The sequence below is a fragment of the Nilaparvata lugens genome, chromosome 7, assembly GCF_014356525.2.
Source record: "Nilaparvata lugens isolate BPH chromosome 7, ASM1435652v1, whole genome shotgun sequence".
Taxonomy (NCBI): domain Eukaryota; kingdom Metazoa; phylum Arthropoda; class Insecta; order Hemiptera; family Delphacidae; genus Nilaparvata; species Nilaparvata lugens.
The window spans coordinates 3,322,056-3,337,498 of record NC_052510.1 but is presented as its reverse complement, the minus strand read 5'-3'; the positions used below and the strand labels follow the sequence as shown (position 1 = coordinate 3,337,498).

The window sequence follows — 15,443 nt, the reverse complement described above, 5'->3', positions numbered from 1 at the left end:
GACTCACCATGACGCAATGGATTAAAAATAGTCTGATCCTCCAACACAATACATTCATACACTCCACATACACAGTAGGCCTTTATCCCATGAAGAACTATACAAAAACATACCCCTCAATACTGTATACCCTATGAAGAACTATATATTTACAAACCCTCTAACAGAGACTATAGAAGGTATTGTTACATTGTATATTCTCTGCCCTCTAATAGCATCCTACTATAACTATATCATACCCCTCAGGTCCAAATCCATAACTACACTACAACAGTATATATAGTCGGATTCAACTGAATAAAAATATAAATATCAGTACCATTTGAAATCATTGACCGAGCGAAGTGAGGTCTAAGATTCAAGTTGACGGTTTGGCATTTCTCTTAATGTTTATATGTTGCGCATTTACGGCGAAACGCGGTAATAGATTTTCTTGAAATTTGACAGGTATGTTCCTTTTTTAATTGCGCGTCGACGTATATACAAGGTTTTTGGAAATTTTGCATTTCAAGGATAATATAAAAGGAAAAAGGAGCCTCCTTCATACGCCAATATTAGAGTAAAAATCAGACTATAGAATTATTCATCATAAATCAGCTGACAAGTGATTACACAGATGTGTGGAGAAGCCAGTCTATTGCTGTATTTCCATAAGGTCTATAGTTTCAATCAGGTACTTGTGGATGAGAATACTGCGTGAGGTCTACTATTCACAGAACTACTAGTTCAAGTCAACTTGAAAATGGCATTAATATCCGAAACATATTGTAACAAAATAATTTAAAAGGGTACTGAGATTTATATTTTTATTTATATTAAAAGTAGCATTAAAGAGAAAAAGTTAGTAAGATTAACTTCATACTGTCAGCATTGTTTGAATGGGAAGCATTAATGTTATACATAAGGAATACTGACAGTTTGAGGTGATTCTCACTACAGAAGCTAGATAATAGACAAACTATAGTGAGGTCCACGTTATAATGGCAGTGTTTGATTAGCAATAGTACTGCTATCCTTGTCTATCATTCAACAAAGCGGATAACGCTATCTCTTTCTTGCTTTGCTCTGTTGCCAGATCGTCTTTTAACAATGTAAAATCAATAATTAATCAACAAAATATTTAATCTTGATTGTGAAATCATTAAAAACTAGTAGTTCTGTGAACAGTAGACCTCGCGCAATAATAAACCGCAGCCTCCTCTTATACTGTCTATCAGAGTAAATCCTGTCTGTATATCGTGTCGGCGAGATATCAGTGTGAAAACGGCTAATGGCTATTCGGGTTGGTGTATCAAAAATGCTAACATCAAAAGCTAATCTCCTTTAAAGACATACTGGAAACAGGACAGCCCGAGTTCAAAGCAGAGAAAGTTCGAGAGACAATACTATGTTATTTTAGTTTAGTTATTAATTGGATGCGTTAGTGCACGCAATCAATAGTTCAATTATTAGTGCATAAAAATTGCATTCAATTTGGCATGCAATTAATAGTCTACACAGCTTTTTTACCAAGTTACATTGAGATATTGAATCGCATGTGTCATGGCATGCAATTTATAATCTTTCGACAGCTGATTTATGATGAATATTTCTATAGTCTGATTTTTACTCTAATATTGGCGTATGAAGGAGGCTCCTTTTTCCTTTTATATTATCCTTGAAATGCAAAATTTCCAAAAACCTTGTATATACGTCGACGCGCAATTTAAAAAGGAACATACCTGTCAATTTCATGAAAATCTATTTCCGCGTTTCGCCGTAAATGCGCAACATATAAACATATAAACATTTAAACATTAAGAGAAATGCCATTAAGATTCAGTCGACTTGAATCTTAGACCTCACTTCGCTCGGTCAATAATTGATTATTTTAAATGAGAATGAGCAGTTAACATTACATCAATAAACCTGTATCAGCTACCATCTAAAGAAGGCATTGAAAGACAGAGGTTCGGCAACGTTGTTCTGCTATCTTTCTCCACTGCCATTATAACGTGGACTTCACTATAGGGGGTTAGTAGTTCTGAATACTCCACAATAGTATAATAAGTAGGTCACGTGACTATGTATGAGTAGCAGCCTACCGAGTGTGTACGTGTGAGTGCGTGTGTCAAAACAGTCTTTTGTCAAAGTGATCTGTGAATTGAATAGCGTATTATTTGGCGGGAAAGTTTGCGCATGCGTATATGGTATACTACTATGCTCCATTTATTGTGGGAAGCTGTGGCCTATTATAATAGTAGTATGACTCATCTACTAGTTATCCACGAATAATAAAGGAGTGGACTTGATTTTCTCCTTTGAATAATTTGAAATTTTACAAGATTTTTATTCAATGAAGACCAAACCCTAATAAGGAGTCTACACAAGGCAGTAAATCTGATAAAAGTTAATAAAAACAATATAAAAATCTCGAAGTACTCTTTATTTTTTAAAAACTTTAAAATAGTTCAACTATTAAAAGTAGCCCATTAGAGTGAAGTGTTCTGATAAAAGTGTATGAAGATATTTGGAGAGATCTTGATAAATTTGTGAAGCACCTCGTTGAAACTACAATAGCTATTTAACCAACTGGTTACAAGTTTTGAAATGACAACATGCGTGAAAATGATGAGTTTTGGAATGACAACATTCGTGGAAATGTAGAATGCCAGCTAACATAGTTTTTAAATGGTTTACTTCAACAGAAGTATTTTTCACTTTTGGAACGATTCTTTTGTAGGTAGAGTTTTATCATATGAAAATAATGACACAATAATTTTTTTATTGAAAAATGGATATTATGAGTTTTGGAATGACCCGCCTTAATTTTAGTCAAAGAAAAATCAGTATTGTTTGGTTAACATCACATTCAAAAATAGTTTAGTTTATGTAGAAAAATAATAGGTAAAAGTGATATCTATATAAATAAAAATTGAGTCTCAAATTTTGACGTTCAATAACTTTTTTATGTGTACACCGAATTTGATGATTTTTTTGGTTGTGTTCGTTATGTTCAGGACCAGGTTTATGGCCTATCAAATTTATAATCCAACTTCAGGACTCTTTCCTATGGTCATTCAGAGTTTACATGTAATCCTTATGGGAGAGGATTTGTGAGCTGGCCACACACAGAAATAAGAATCAGCTGTTATAATCAACATCCAACAGCCATCGGTAGATAGTAGACAAGAGTGTGTGCTGCTCCATAACCGCCCATGTATTTTATTCTAAACGCCCCGACTAAAAGCAAAATTCTGTGTGTAACCATTCAGCAGTGCGGCCTCAGGTTAAAGTCTTACATGCTCTAAAGACATTGCTTTGTTCCGAATAATTGTTCTGTCTTCGGTGTTCAGAATTAATTGATTTTTAGTAAATTATTTATTTTGCAGTTGGAAAATTATCTATATAAATAAAATGCCGCATCGCACCTCCTCAGGTGTGCATCCAGCTGAAGTTTGTCATGAGATATATTAAACTATTTGGCGGTACAATGTTCGCCGGGCCAGCTAGTTATAAGTAGTTACCATAGTTGAAGCCGATACCCTAATCTAAACAGCTGAGAAATTCAAATTAATGTATGTTTCAATCAAGTCAAATATTATTTTCCTGTCAATAAACTGATTAACCTACATGTTCTGCAATAACATTATTTGATAAATAATTTCAATATAATAATTGACCTTGAATAATTTCGTATCAAATACTTATTAACCGTCTAATAACGTGTGTCAACTACATCAGAAAATACAATATTATAATTGAATAATTCTGAATAAAAATAAATTAGTAGAATGCAGAATTTTAGACCGGATTCAGCTAGGAAAAGAAGTGATGTGGGCCTACCTGCTATAAATATGGAGAAACAGGCAAGTTACTTTTATTTTTTATTTATTATAGAACAAAAAAGACTACAGACATGTCCAAAACAGTCTTCACTACAATTTACAATATTGTATTAAGCAAGTTACTTAAAAAAATAAGAGATACAGTAGCCTACATGCTATTTAAAAAAATATTCAAGTTACTTTTGTTACTTGAATGTTTTTTCCATCAAAAATTGCTTTTAAATCATTTTAACTGCTATTAAATCACTTTTTTGTTATAAAATATAACAAATTCGACAATTTATTAGTCTTTTATTTAATAAAATAAAACGACTAGCAGTCGGATATGACTGAAAGTCGTTCTATTCAATAACAAATAAGTACTTATATATTTTCTTGTAACATGTTGTTGCATTCTCCATTGTCAACGACCAAGTCAAATTTGATTTTTCATTTTGTAGGCCTAGTAGAAAATTTATAGAAACTTTCATGTTTCATCCTCAAAAATTTTTTTTAAGAAATTAGATAATCGATCATAAGCTTTCAAGTTTTCAACGTTCCAAATAATTTCAAGTTTGCAGCTACATTGTTTCTAATTTAATTTACTTTGATTGTTCATTTTGTAGGCCTAGAAGAAGATTTGTAGAAACTTTCATTCTCAAATATTATTTAAGAAATTAAATACGGTTAAATAAATAGTCGATCATAAGCTTCAAGTTGTCAACGTTTTAAGTAGTTTTCAAGTTTGCAGCTACATTGTTTCTAATTTAATTAAATTTGATTGTTAATTTTGTAGGCCCAGCAGAAACTTTCATCCTCAAATATAATTTAAGAAATTAAATACGGTTAAATAATTAGTCAATTATAAGCTTTAAGTTTTCAACGTTTCAAGTTTACAGCTACATTGTTTTTTATTTAATGAACTTTTCGTTTAGCTTCACAGAATGGTAGCTTTCATTGAAATGGACGGAGCTGATAAGGCGAGAGACATTGATGAGCGGGCAGAAGAAGAATATAATTTGATAAAAGGCAATCTACTTTACAACGGGAGACGTGAACTGCAGGAAAGCTTTAATAAACGGAATAAAACTGCCGAGAAAAACGTCACCCAGTAAGTTACACTATACAGGAAAGATATTTATAAAGAGATATCCCATGGTTTGTAGAATTTATTAAGTTTGGAAGTTGTGTATCAAATTATGGTGTTTTGCATAAAGTTGAGATGATACTGTATCATTTCGTGTTGATACTGTATCATTTGTGTTGATACTGTATCGTATTGTGTTGATTGTACCGTACTGTATCGTTTATGGTGATGAATGATATACCATAGAGAAAGGATAGCATAAGAAGATATTCCATGGATTGCAGAATTCATTCAAAGTTTGGAAGCTTTGTATCAAATTATGGTGTTGTGTATAAAGTTGAAATTATACTGTATCATATTGTAGTGATACTGTAACATGTATGATGATACTGTATCATTTATGGTGATACCTTAGAGAATAGATAATATAAGAAGATATCCCATGGTATAGCTTGTTTATGCTCCAAATTTCAAGCCGACTTCTTGTTATCTCAAGTCAACTACCAACTATCTATTATTTACTGTTTTGGTCGGTTGAGAGTGTAAGAACGGGCACGGCACAGTATGAGAGACAGTATGTGACTATCAGCGTCACATAGCCTCACGTAAAAGAACTGATAGGACTATCGGCTCAAGTTAGAATTGAAAATTCATTCATAATGAAAATACTCAGCAAAAAATTGAGTTTGATTCTCGAACCTGCAACTTTCATTTATGAATGGCGTGTGCTACCAATTTCGCTACAGAATCACTTCAAGAATGCTCTGTTTAGTAGGTGCTCTGAATAAATTTGTTTTAATTATTAAATCAAAATTGATTGATTAATGAAAATGAACCTATATTCATCCTCGGTAAATTCAGAATCTTTATTTAAAATTGCAAGTTGATCAGTTCATGTGTTCATAAGTGATGATGCGTCAATCATGTATTTCCTTTCCCGAACATGTATAAGACATTCTTCATTAAAAATTATACATAAATTATTTTATTTATTTGAAAATTTACATATTTGAGAATTTGAGGGCACCAGGAACTGAATCCCATTATTGCCCTCATAACACACATTGAGCAAACAATTTGAAAATACAATACATTAAAATGAAAATAGAATAACTTAACTAATATACTATTATTTATTCGTGGATAATGAGTTGATGAGTCATATTACTATTATAATAGGTCACAGCTTCCCACAATAAATGGAGCATAGTAGTAACGTATACAGAACCATATACGCATGCGCAGACTTTCCATAAGATGAGCCAATTCATGATTCAGAGTGGAATCAAAATCAATCATTATAACAAAACCGAAAATGGTGATTTGTCAATCATGTATTTCCTATCCCGCAAATGTATAAGATTACTCCTTTCTTTATTAATAAGATGATCCAATTCATGTTTCAGATTGGAATCAATCATTATAACAAAAGCGAAAATGGTGGTGCAAACGGCGAGACAAAATTTCATATCTGAAGTGACTACTGATATCCACCAAAGCTTGGAAAACTGTGTAACTGAAGATGGCTATGCCAGCGTTCTAAAGAGTCTCATAATTCAAGCTCTTTGCATGGTAAATAAAATACAGAACTAATTTCAATCTAGCAATGATCCATATTGCTTCCATTACCATACATTAATCGTTTGAAAATACTGTACAAAGAAAATTTGAAATACAACTAGACAAATAAATTAGAAATAAGAAATGAAGAAAAATTTATTATAATGATTATAGATATAATACAATAATATAAAATGACAATAATTTATCAGTACTTTTTGTTAGTCGTCATTATTAATAAATTACGTATTTCACTGATAATTTATATCTAATTATTGATTTTATTTGACTTTAATCACAAATAATTCAACTTCTTCTGAAATTTCTATATAAACTACAATATATTTTATTAATTATTAAATTTTAATCATTGATTTCATTCAACTTCATTGCAGTTGCAAGAGGCAGACGTGATAGTGCAAGTGAGAGAGCAGGACAGAGATATCGTAAAATCAGCCACCAATGAAATGATGGACAGGTACAAGTCTATCACCGGACAGGACTGCAACATCACTTTGTCCAAAAAGAATTTGCCCGGGAAAAGTATTGGAGGCACTGTTGTCTACAACAAACGCTGTACACTAAAGGTAAGCGAGTAGGGCACTTTATCAAATGTATGTATAAAGAATTATACTCAATAAATACTTTATTTTTATACTTTATTTTGCGTGTAAAGAATATATTCTAAAAAGACTTTCAACTCAGATTAAAGCTGGATTCTCATTTAACAGTGTCCAGTGTCAGTGAACGTGTATCCAGTACAGTGAAAATATAATTCCCTTGAGTTCAAATGGGGCTATTCTCACACGGCAGAGCGAGTTTGAATAGACCTATTAGAAATTATGGGAATAATATTCTCGCTGAACTGGACACACGTTCACTGATATACTGATATGTGAGAATCGTGCTAGAAACATGAAGATTGCATATTAAATAGAATGACTCAAAAACCATGGGGTAACCTAATTCTTAGCAGATTCTTCAGTTAATAGTTCCGGTACAAAATGTTCAATAGAATACTTCGAATCTTATTGAATATTAGAAGATGGTATTGTTTTGTATTGTATTTAAAAACAAAGAAATGTTATATCTTTCATTTTATGAGAGGAGAAAGCTGTTGATATTAAACTTTTTTAGACTGTTGTAAATCCCTCTTTTTTGTCTCTTTTCTGTTTAGGGCTACTTGTAATATAAATAGAAATATAAATCTCAGTACATTTTTTTTGAATTATTTTATCACAATATGCTTTATCACTTGAAAATGGCATGAATGTTGAAACATGTTGTGATAAAATAATTCAAAAAAGGGTACTGAAAGTTTTATTTCTATTCATCCTCTTTTTTATTTATTTTTAATTCTTTATTGATTCATATAATAAGTACAAGATAGGGAGAGAAAAAATAATGTAACCTTGTGCTATTCCTCTCCCAAATTTAGATAAGGTTACACATAGTCCGAAATAGGTTAAGTCTTGTAGTTGTTCACTTCACAATATGTTCAGTCCTTAATTATTTTCACAAAGTAGATTTTTAAATTTAAATATTTCAAAACCAAACATAGAAGAAATATTTCACATTATTATCATCACTAAAACAGGAAATATTCACGTATAAAAGAAAAAACTTTGCAGGACCAAAAAACTAACTTAATTATTCTAAAACCACAGATGTTGAACTGTGTTATATTATGCTAGTTTATAAATTCATACCTTGTGAAATGTCTGGCTCTATACAGTAGGCTGAGTTCTAGAACAATAATTCGAATCTTCTATTCTATTTAAATCTAGCAGGTAACCCGTGCTCCGCAAGGCTCCTCCAATTGAAAACTTGTCAAACTGAAAACCTGACCTACTAAAATCATGAAGAGTTAAAAATAGGCCTATAACCATCCTCGGTAAATTAAGAATCTACATGCAAAATTGCAAGTTAATCAGTTGAGTAGTTCAAACGTGATGATACGTCATTCGTGAATTTCCTATCCCGTACAAAAATTATCATAATTTGTTGATTTCATGTTAATGTTCAGGTGGACAATACACTATACATCAGACTGCTGAGAATATAGTTCAATCATATCCCTGACTAAGACCCGGTTGAACAGGAGGCTTTTAAATTTCAATCATGATTAAATTCCACGAGAACCAATCAGAGAAGGTTATTCTAAGAAGTCTTCTCTGATTGGTTCTCGTTGCATTCAATCAGAATTGAAAGTTAACATACTTTTTTGCAAGCGAAAGTAAAACTATTAAATAATAATCATCTATTCTATAATAAAGTAAAGAACTGGCTTTTACAAGTACGTGATAGGAAAATTATGTTTGACGCATCATCACGTCTCAACTACTGGACTGAATAACTTGAAATTCTGCATATAGATTCACCTTCCGGTAGTCGCGCCCTACTCAATCACACGAGCAGTACAACATCCAATTTTCCAAGTGTTATGTACTCTGTTTACTTTCAAAACATATTTATTAATTGTATAATTTCTTTTTCCATTTTCTTGGATTATTTTACGCCTATGAACATTTGGATGATTACCATTTCATAGCCCAATAAGGTTTATCAAGCAACGCCATCAATTCTGTGTTAATGGTTCGTTTACAGTCCCCGTATACAGTCTTTCCCTATCTTATGCACAGTACGACTTATGCACTGTGGCGACTAAATGGCACCTAAAGACTGAACCATTGCTCAGTTGATACTGCAACTCAGTGGAGTGATGGGGGGGAAAGTTTTGGAATGCATAGGTGACTCATTCACTAACACCCCATTCAATAATTTTGTGCAGCAAAAAAAACTGACTTTTGAAACAGCGCGACTGCCGGAAGGTTAATTAACCAAAGATGGCTATATAGGCCTATTTTCAATTATTCAAAATTTCATTACTTCAAGTTATCAGTTTGTCAAGTTTTAAAATAGGCCTTTGCGGAGCACGGGTTACCTGCTAGTATATAATAAAATATTAATACACACTCCAAGATACAAGGAAAATATAAATTTATTCACATAATATGTTTTCATTTTTAAAAAATTCAAATTTCATGTCAATTCTCAGCTTTGGATCTATTTAATTCAATGTTTTACAATATTCCCGGCAAATTATCATAATATTTGTTGTTTTTTGTTAAATTTTAGGTAGACAACACACTTTACGACAGGTTGAGAATAGTTCTGGAACAATCGTTGCCAATGTTCAGGGAGTTATTATTCAACGAGCCACGAAGAAGGGCTGACTCTTCATCCAAAAAGAATACTCCCAAAGCAACAAACAAACCAACAAACAAATTACGTTTTCAATAGAAATATGGAATATCATCAAGCTATTGACGGAATTTCCAGAGTTATGAGTTGAAACAAAGGCTGTGAATATTGCGTCCATTTAATCGTTTGATGAGTTTTGTGTTCAGTTACATTAGATTCGATATGTTGGTGGTAAAAATAGTTTAGAATGTTCCAAATATTTAAGAATAATTCAAATTAATATAATTTATGTTGGAACTTTATTGCGTTGTCAATATAAAATGTGAATTTCATCCTGTTATTAAAGGAATATCCAGTGTAATGAGTTGAAACAAAGGCTGTGAATATTTCGTTCATTTAATTGTTTAATGAGTTTTGTGTTCAGTTACATTAGATCCGATATGTTGGTGGTAAAAATAGTTTAGAATGTTCCAAATATTTAAGAATAATTCAAATTAATATATTTTATGTTGGAACTTTATTGCGTTGTCAATAAGAAATGTGAATTTAATCCAGCTATTGAAGGAATATTACGAGTTATGAGTTGAAGCAAAGGCTGTGAATATTGCGTTCATTTCATCTTTTGTTAGGTTTTGTATTCAGTTACATTAGATTCGATATTTTGGTGGTATAAGTAGTTTAGAATGCTCGAAATATTAAAGAATAATTCAAATTAATATATTTTATGTTGGAAGTTTATTGCGTTGTCAATAAAAAATTTAAATTTCATCCAGATATTAAAGGGATATATCCAGAGTTATGAATTGAAGCAGATAGGATGTGAACATTGCGTTCATTTAATCGTTTAATGGGTTTTTTGTTCAGTTAGGCTACATTAGATTCGATAAGTTGGTGGCAAAAATAGTTTAGAATGTTCACAATATTCAAGAATAATTCAAATTAACATATTTTATGTTGGTAGTTTATTGCGTTATCAATAAAAAATGTGAATTTCATCCTGTTATTGAATGAATATCCAGAGCTGCGTTGAAGCAAAGGCTGTGAACTTTTCGTTTATTTGATGAGTTTTGTGTCGGTTACATTAGATTCGATATTTTGGTGGTAAAAATAGTTCAGAATGTTTGAAATATTTCAAAATAATTCAAATTAATATATTTTATGTTGGAAGTTTCATGCATGCAAAGCGGAGTAGGCTTCTTTGATTATCATACTGTATTAATTTTATCTTAAAATACCTTCTTCTAGTCGAAGCCCAATGATAGGCCTATTTTGTACTTGCCATCCAATTGAAATATCAATATCAAAATATCAAGTTCTAGTTTATGTAATCTTCTAACTCTATAAATCTATTCATTTATGTTCAACGAATATTTAATAACTATTAAAAACAGTTCCCCAGTTACTCTTTTTTCATAACAATTATTTCTTGAAAATAAAAATCTGTTTTCCAAGTTTGCTGGCCTCTTTTGCATTGATTTTTCTCCAGAACTTTATTTATCAATCTATACAAATGAAAATCGAGCCTCAAATTTTGCCATTCAATTTTTTTTATGTGTGCACAGAATTTGATGATTTTTTTTAGTTGTGTTCGTTATGTTCAGGACCAGGTTTATGGACTATCAAATTTATGATCCGATTTCAGGACTCTTTCCTACGGTCCCTCAAAGTTTACATGTGATCCTTATGGGAGAAGATTTGTGAGCTGGCCACACACAGAAATAAAAATCAGCTGTTATAAACATTGCGTCATCAACAGCCGTCGGTAGAATCTGTCTTTCAATTTTCTTTCCACTGATTCACAAAATTTGAATTCTTAATACCGCGGTACGAACGATGTCCGAACTTGGGTTATAGAACTAAAAATGCTGTAAATTTAGAATATGCACGGGAATATCAGCAGCAAGGACATATACCATTCAATTCCCAGCAAGCTGCATTCAACTATAACTAAAAATACAAACTGCTGCACAACTAAGGACATAGAAAGTCCGTATTGAGATATAAATGTAAATACTGATTGTTGAATAATTTTCATAAAAATATACGGTAGTGCATAAGATAAAGCTAAGGCTAAGCAAACCTGAGGAGGCACAGCTTGGTGATACAAAGTGTTGATCTTATGGAGATTGCCTTATCACACCGTTCCACGCCATGCCCCGATTCAGTGTGTGTGAGACTGTGAGTTCTTCCATTCAAACCAATAAGTAAGAAGCACCTGGATGCAAAATGCCGCATCGCACCTCCTCAGGTGTGCTTCCAGCTAAAGTTTGTCATGAGATGCATTAGCTATTTTGGTGATACGAAGTTCGCCTGGCCAGCTAGTACATTTATAAATTTATATAGTAGCTATAACTATGATTATTAATTTCGATTAATGGCAAACATTTTTCCACTAATTTTCCACCGTAAATGGTGAATTGTGATGTATTCGAGTGAAAATGTATTACCGTGTATAGAGAAAGAGACCTATAGAGAGTTGAAAAACCTCCTCCATATATCAATCATGCTCATGTGTACGAGTATATGCATGAGTAATGCATCTGAACAGCATGCGAGGCGAGTAATTAGTCATCTGTACTACAAGAACAGCCTGCCAAAATAATACACCCTCAGCTTTTCACAGCTTACTTCAGTGACATTCACTTCAACTGACAGTATTATTGAATGGGGAGCATATATTATAACATACATGGGGAGTGATGTTATTATAGAAAGGATTTCTGTCGGTTAGAAGTGAATCCGAGTAGACAGCCATCATTGTCACCCGGCTTTGAGAGCCAGTGACTCATAATATTTTCATCTCCTTTATAATCATCACGGAGGTCTTTTTATTTTTGATCTCAGGCAAGGACTGGAAGAGTGTTTTAGAGTGGGGAAATCAGAGAGAAAGAGGGAGGTTTGGAGAGGAAGAGGGAAGTTTGGTGAAGAAAGAAGAGAAAGAAACTGGAATGAGGATTAGCTAACTGGAGGGGAAGAAGAACTAAATGAGACTGGGAGAAAAAGAGACAAATGCCTTCATTTTCACACTCTAAAACATTAAGAGAGATGAGAGAATATCGCAAATTTCTTGATGTTTTGAAAGTACCTATCTTACTTCACAATAATAATTTTACAAAAACCATTTACCTGACATGAAAAGGGAGATTCTGTTATTCAAATCAAGACAACCCTCCATTTTTTTATCATTTCGGGTTACTAGAGGAGAATAACCTAAAGGAGACTGAGAGAAAAAGAGACAAATTCCTTCATTTTCACACTCTAAAACATTAAGAGAGATGAGAGAATATCGCAAATTTCTTGATGTTTTGAAACAAACTTATCTTACTTCACAATAATAATTTCACAAAAACCATTTACCTGACATGAAAGAGGAGATTCTGTTATTCAAATCAAGACCAACCTACCATTTTTTATCATTTCGGGTTACCGAGATACACAGTTTTGAATATAAAAATTGGCCATTTTTTGTTTATGGGAATATGGGCTGCTAAAATTCACTCAAGGAGGAATTATCTACTTTTTGATTGAATGATCATATTTTATGATAACCGCCTTGACGAGCTGAAGAGAATGAGCTATAGAACGAGGAGATCTGATTATTCTGTCAAAAGTTATGATCTTTGACGTATCCTTATGAGTGCCCCCCTCCCAAAAAAAAATCGTAGCTCCGGAACCAAAACTGATATAGTCCTACGCGACCACTCAGTTAATTGGAAATTCTATTATCTTTGATTTTATAGAGAATGATTTTTCTCGAAAAACTCGAGGTTTTCGAGATTAAAATGGAAAAATTAGAAAAATTCCGAAATTTTGGGGGTTTTGGGGGTGAAACCGCCCTCTGGCGAATCAGAAAATTTCAGATTCAAATTCAGCCTCCCAAAATACATATAGAACCGTCGAGAAAATTCTTTCGGAGATGTTTCTTGAAAAACGACCATTTGACTGGACTAAACTGTATAAAATAAGAGAGTAAAATATATCCAAATGCGGTAAAATTGGGAGATGATATTGGAGAACGATGACGGAATAATTGGGATTGTGTTTTGAGATACAGTATTATGAAAAATATAATGTAATCTAAAGAAATAAGTGAATCAAGGAATGAAGTAGATACATTTTTATGAAGAAAAGAAGACGGAAAAGCAAGAGTATAAAAAAACATGAGAACACCAAAACCATAAGAGCGGATGTTGATGTTGATCGGTTATGAGACAAACGTATTACTCACCCCTACCGAAAATTAGGAAGGGGATGATGATATCATGTATGAGGGTGTAGGCATCACACACCCTCCCTCTTCCTCTACTAACAGCTAACTGCCAAAAACCATGAATATGATTGCTTCATGATACAAGAAACTTATCAGCGGTATGTTGGAATCAATAAAATCCACATATAATGATTGTGTAGGTCATATATAATAATTTATTAAGATATCAATCATCCTCTATGAATAAATTTTTTCCCCATTTTTCTATGATCCTCCTATCTTCCTCTTCTATTCCTATTTTTTCACTCCTTTGATCATATTCTATTAATAGTTTAGTTTTTCATTTCTCTTCAATCTATAATTTAATGAAGGAAAGAATTTGTTTATACACGTACGGGATAGGAAATTCATTTACTTCATCACGTCTCAACTACTCAACTGATAAACTTGAAATTTTGCATATAGATGCCTTATTTACCGAGGATGGTTATAGGCCTATTTCAAATTCTTCAAGATTTCAGTTTGTCAAAGTTCTTTATTAAACCCTTGCGGAGCACGGGTTACCTGCTAGATCAAAATTTAAAAAAATCAATGAAATGACATAATAATTCGACACCTGCTCTCATATTATACCCTTTGTCCCAAATCACTCACATCTCCCAATTTTGAATTGTCCACCCTTCTCCCGCACTCACCCTATTTTCGGTTCACCCCAACGGTTTTCTATGGATGACGTCACTGCTACCCTTTCCGATCATAGGGCGACATATGACCCACATATTACAGCTAGCTTTGATTCACACCACTCATGGTTATGACTCATATGACTCACTACACTTAGCTAATGTGGGAGCACACAGTCATATGTCATGATTCATGAGCCTCATCTCTATTATTAGCTGTATTTAATGTAACGACAAAATCGGTGTGAGAAGAATGAATGAAACGTCTTAAATTGTCGGGGTCAATGTTTTGACAATTTAATTCAAAGACATTTTCTTTTTTTTCTTCAATGTTATTTTACTAAACTTGAAACTAAGATTATTTTTAAATTCCAAGTTATCACTTACATCAAGTGGATATATATGAAATCAAAGTAAAGACCTTAAAGATGCATAGACTCACATGCAGCGCTAGTGTCGTAATTGGAATTGAAATCCGCCATTGAGGGGGCAACCCATAAGATTATCACATACCAATGCCTTTGTGATCTATAGTATTACAAATAAATAATATATAATATCTCGTGCTAAAATACCCCAATGGCGGCCTTCAATTTCAAGTAAGAGCTATCATTGGGAAGGCATAGGCATTGTGGGTCTATATCTCTTTAAGGTATTTGTATGAAATTGAATAAATTCAGAACATAGTCTTATGATGGAAGTAGGCACACAATGCTGAAAAAGGTGTACGGTACCTACTTATAATAGTTGCCATTATTTTATGGCCCCTAATGAGAATAACTTTGAACCTATCTGTGCTGTGGTGGATGTATTGCTGAAGTAAACTTAAGTGAGGTCCACGTTATAATGGCAGTGTAGAAAGATGGGAGAGAAACGTTGCCGATCCTCTGTGT

General features: G+C 32.8%; 1 protein-coding gene across 1 annotated transcript; it reads left to right on the top strand.

Annotated features, from left to right (window-relative positions):
• The first annotated feature begins 3,556 nt into the window (after positions 1-3,556).
• Positions 3,557-10,652, top strand: LOC120352526 (V-type proton ATPase subunit E 2-like). Its single transcript, XM_039433444.1, has 5 exons — positions 3,557-3,848; positions 4,742-4,917; positions 6,300-6,465; positions 6,849-7,040; positions 9,592-10,652. Exons 1-5 carry the CDS (start codon positions 3,774-3,776, stop codon positions 9,754-9,756), a joined length of 774 nt encoding a protein of 257 aa, XP_039289378.1. The 5' UTR covers positions 3,557-3,773; the 3' UTR covers positions 9,757-10,652.
• The last annotated feature ends 4,791 nt before the right edge of the window (positions 10,653-15,443 follow it).

Excerpts from the sequence above, each read along its gene's own strand:
- LOC120352526 (XM_039433444.1), top strand. The coding sequence starts at position 3,774 with ATGCAGAATTTTAGACCGGATTCAGCTAGGAAAAGAAGTGATGTGGGC. Across the intron at positions 3,849-4,741 it reads CTATAAATATGGAGAAACAG|CTTCACAGAATGGTAGCTTT; the intron begins GCAAGTTACTTT and ends CTTTTCGTTTAG. Across the intron at positions 4,918-6,299 it reads GCCGAGAAAAACGTCACCCA|ATTGGAATCAATCATTATAA; the intron begins GTAAGTTACACT and ends TTCATGTTTCAG.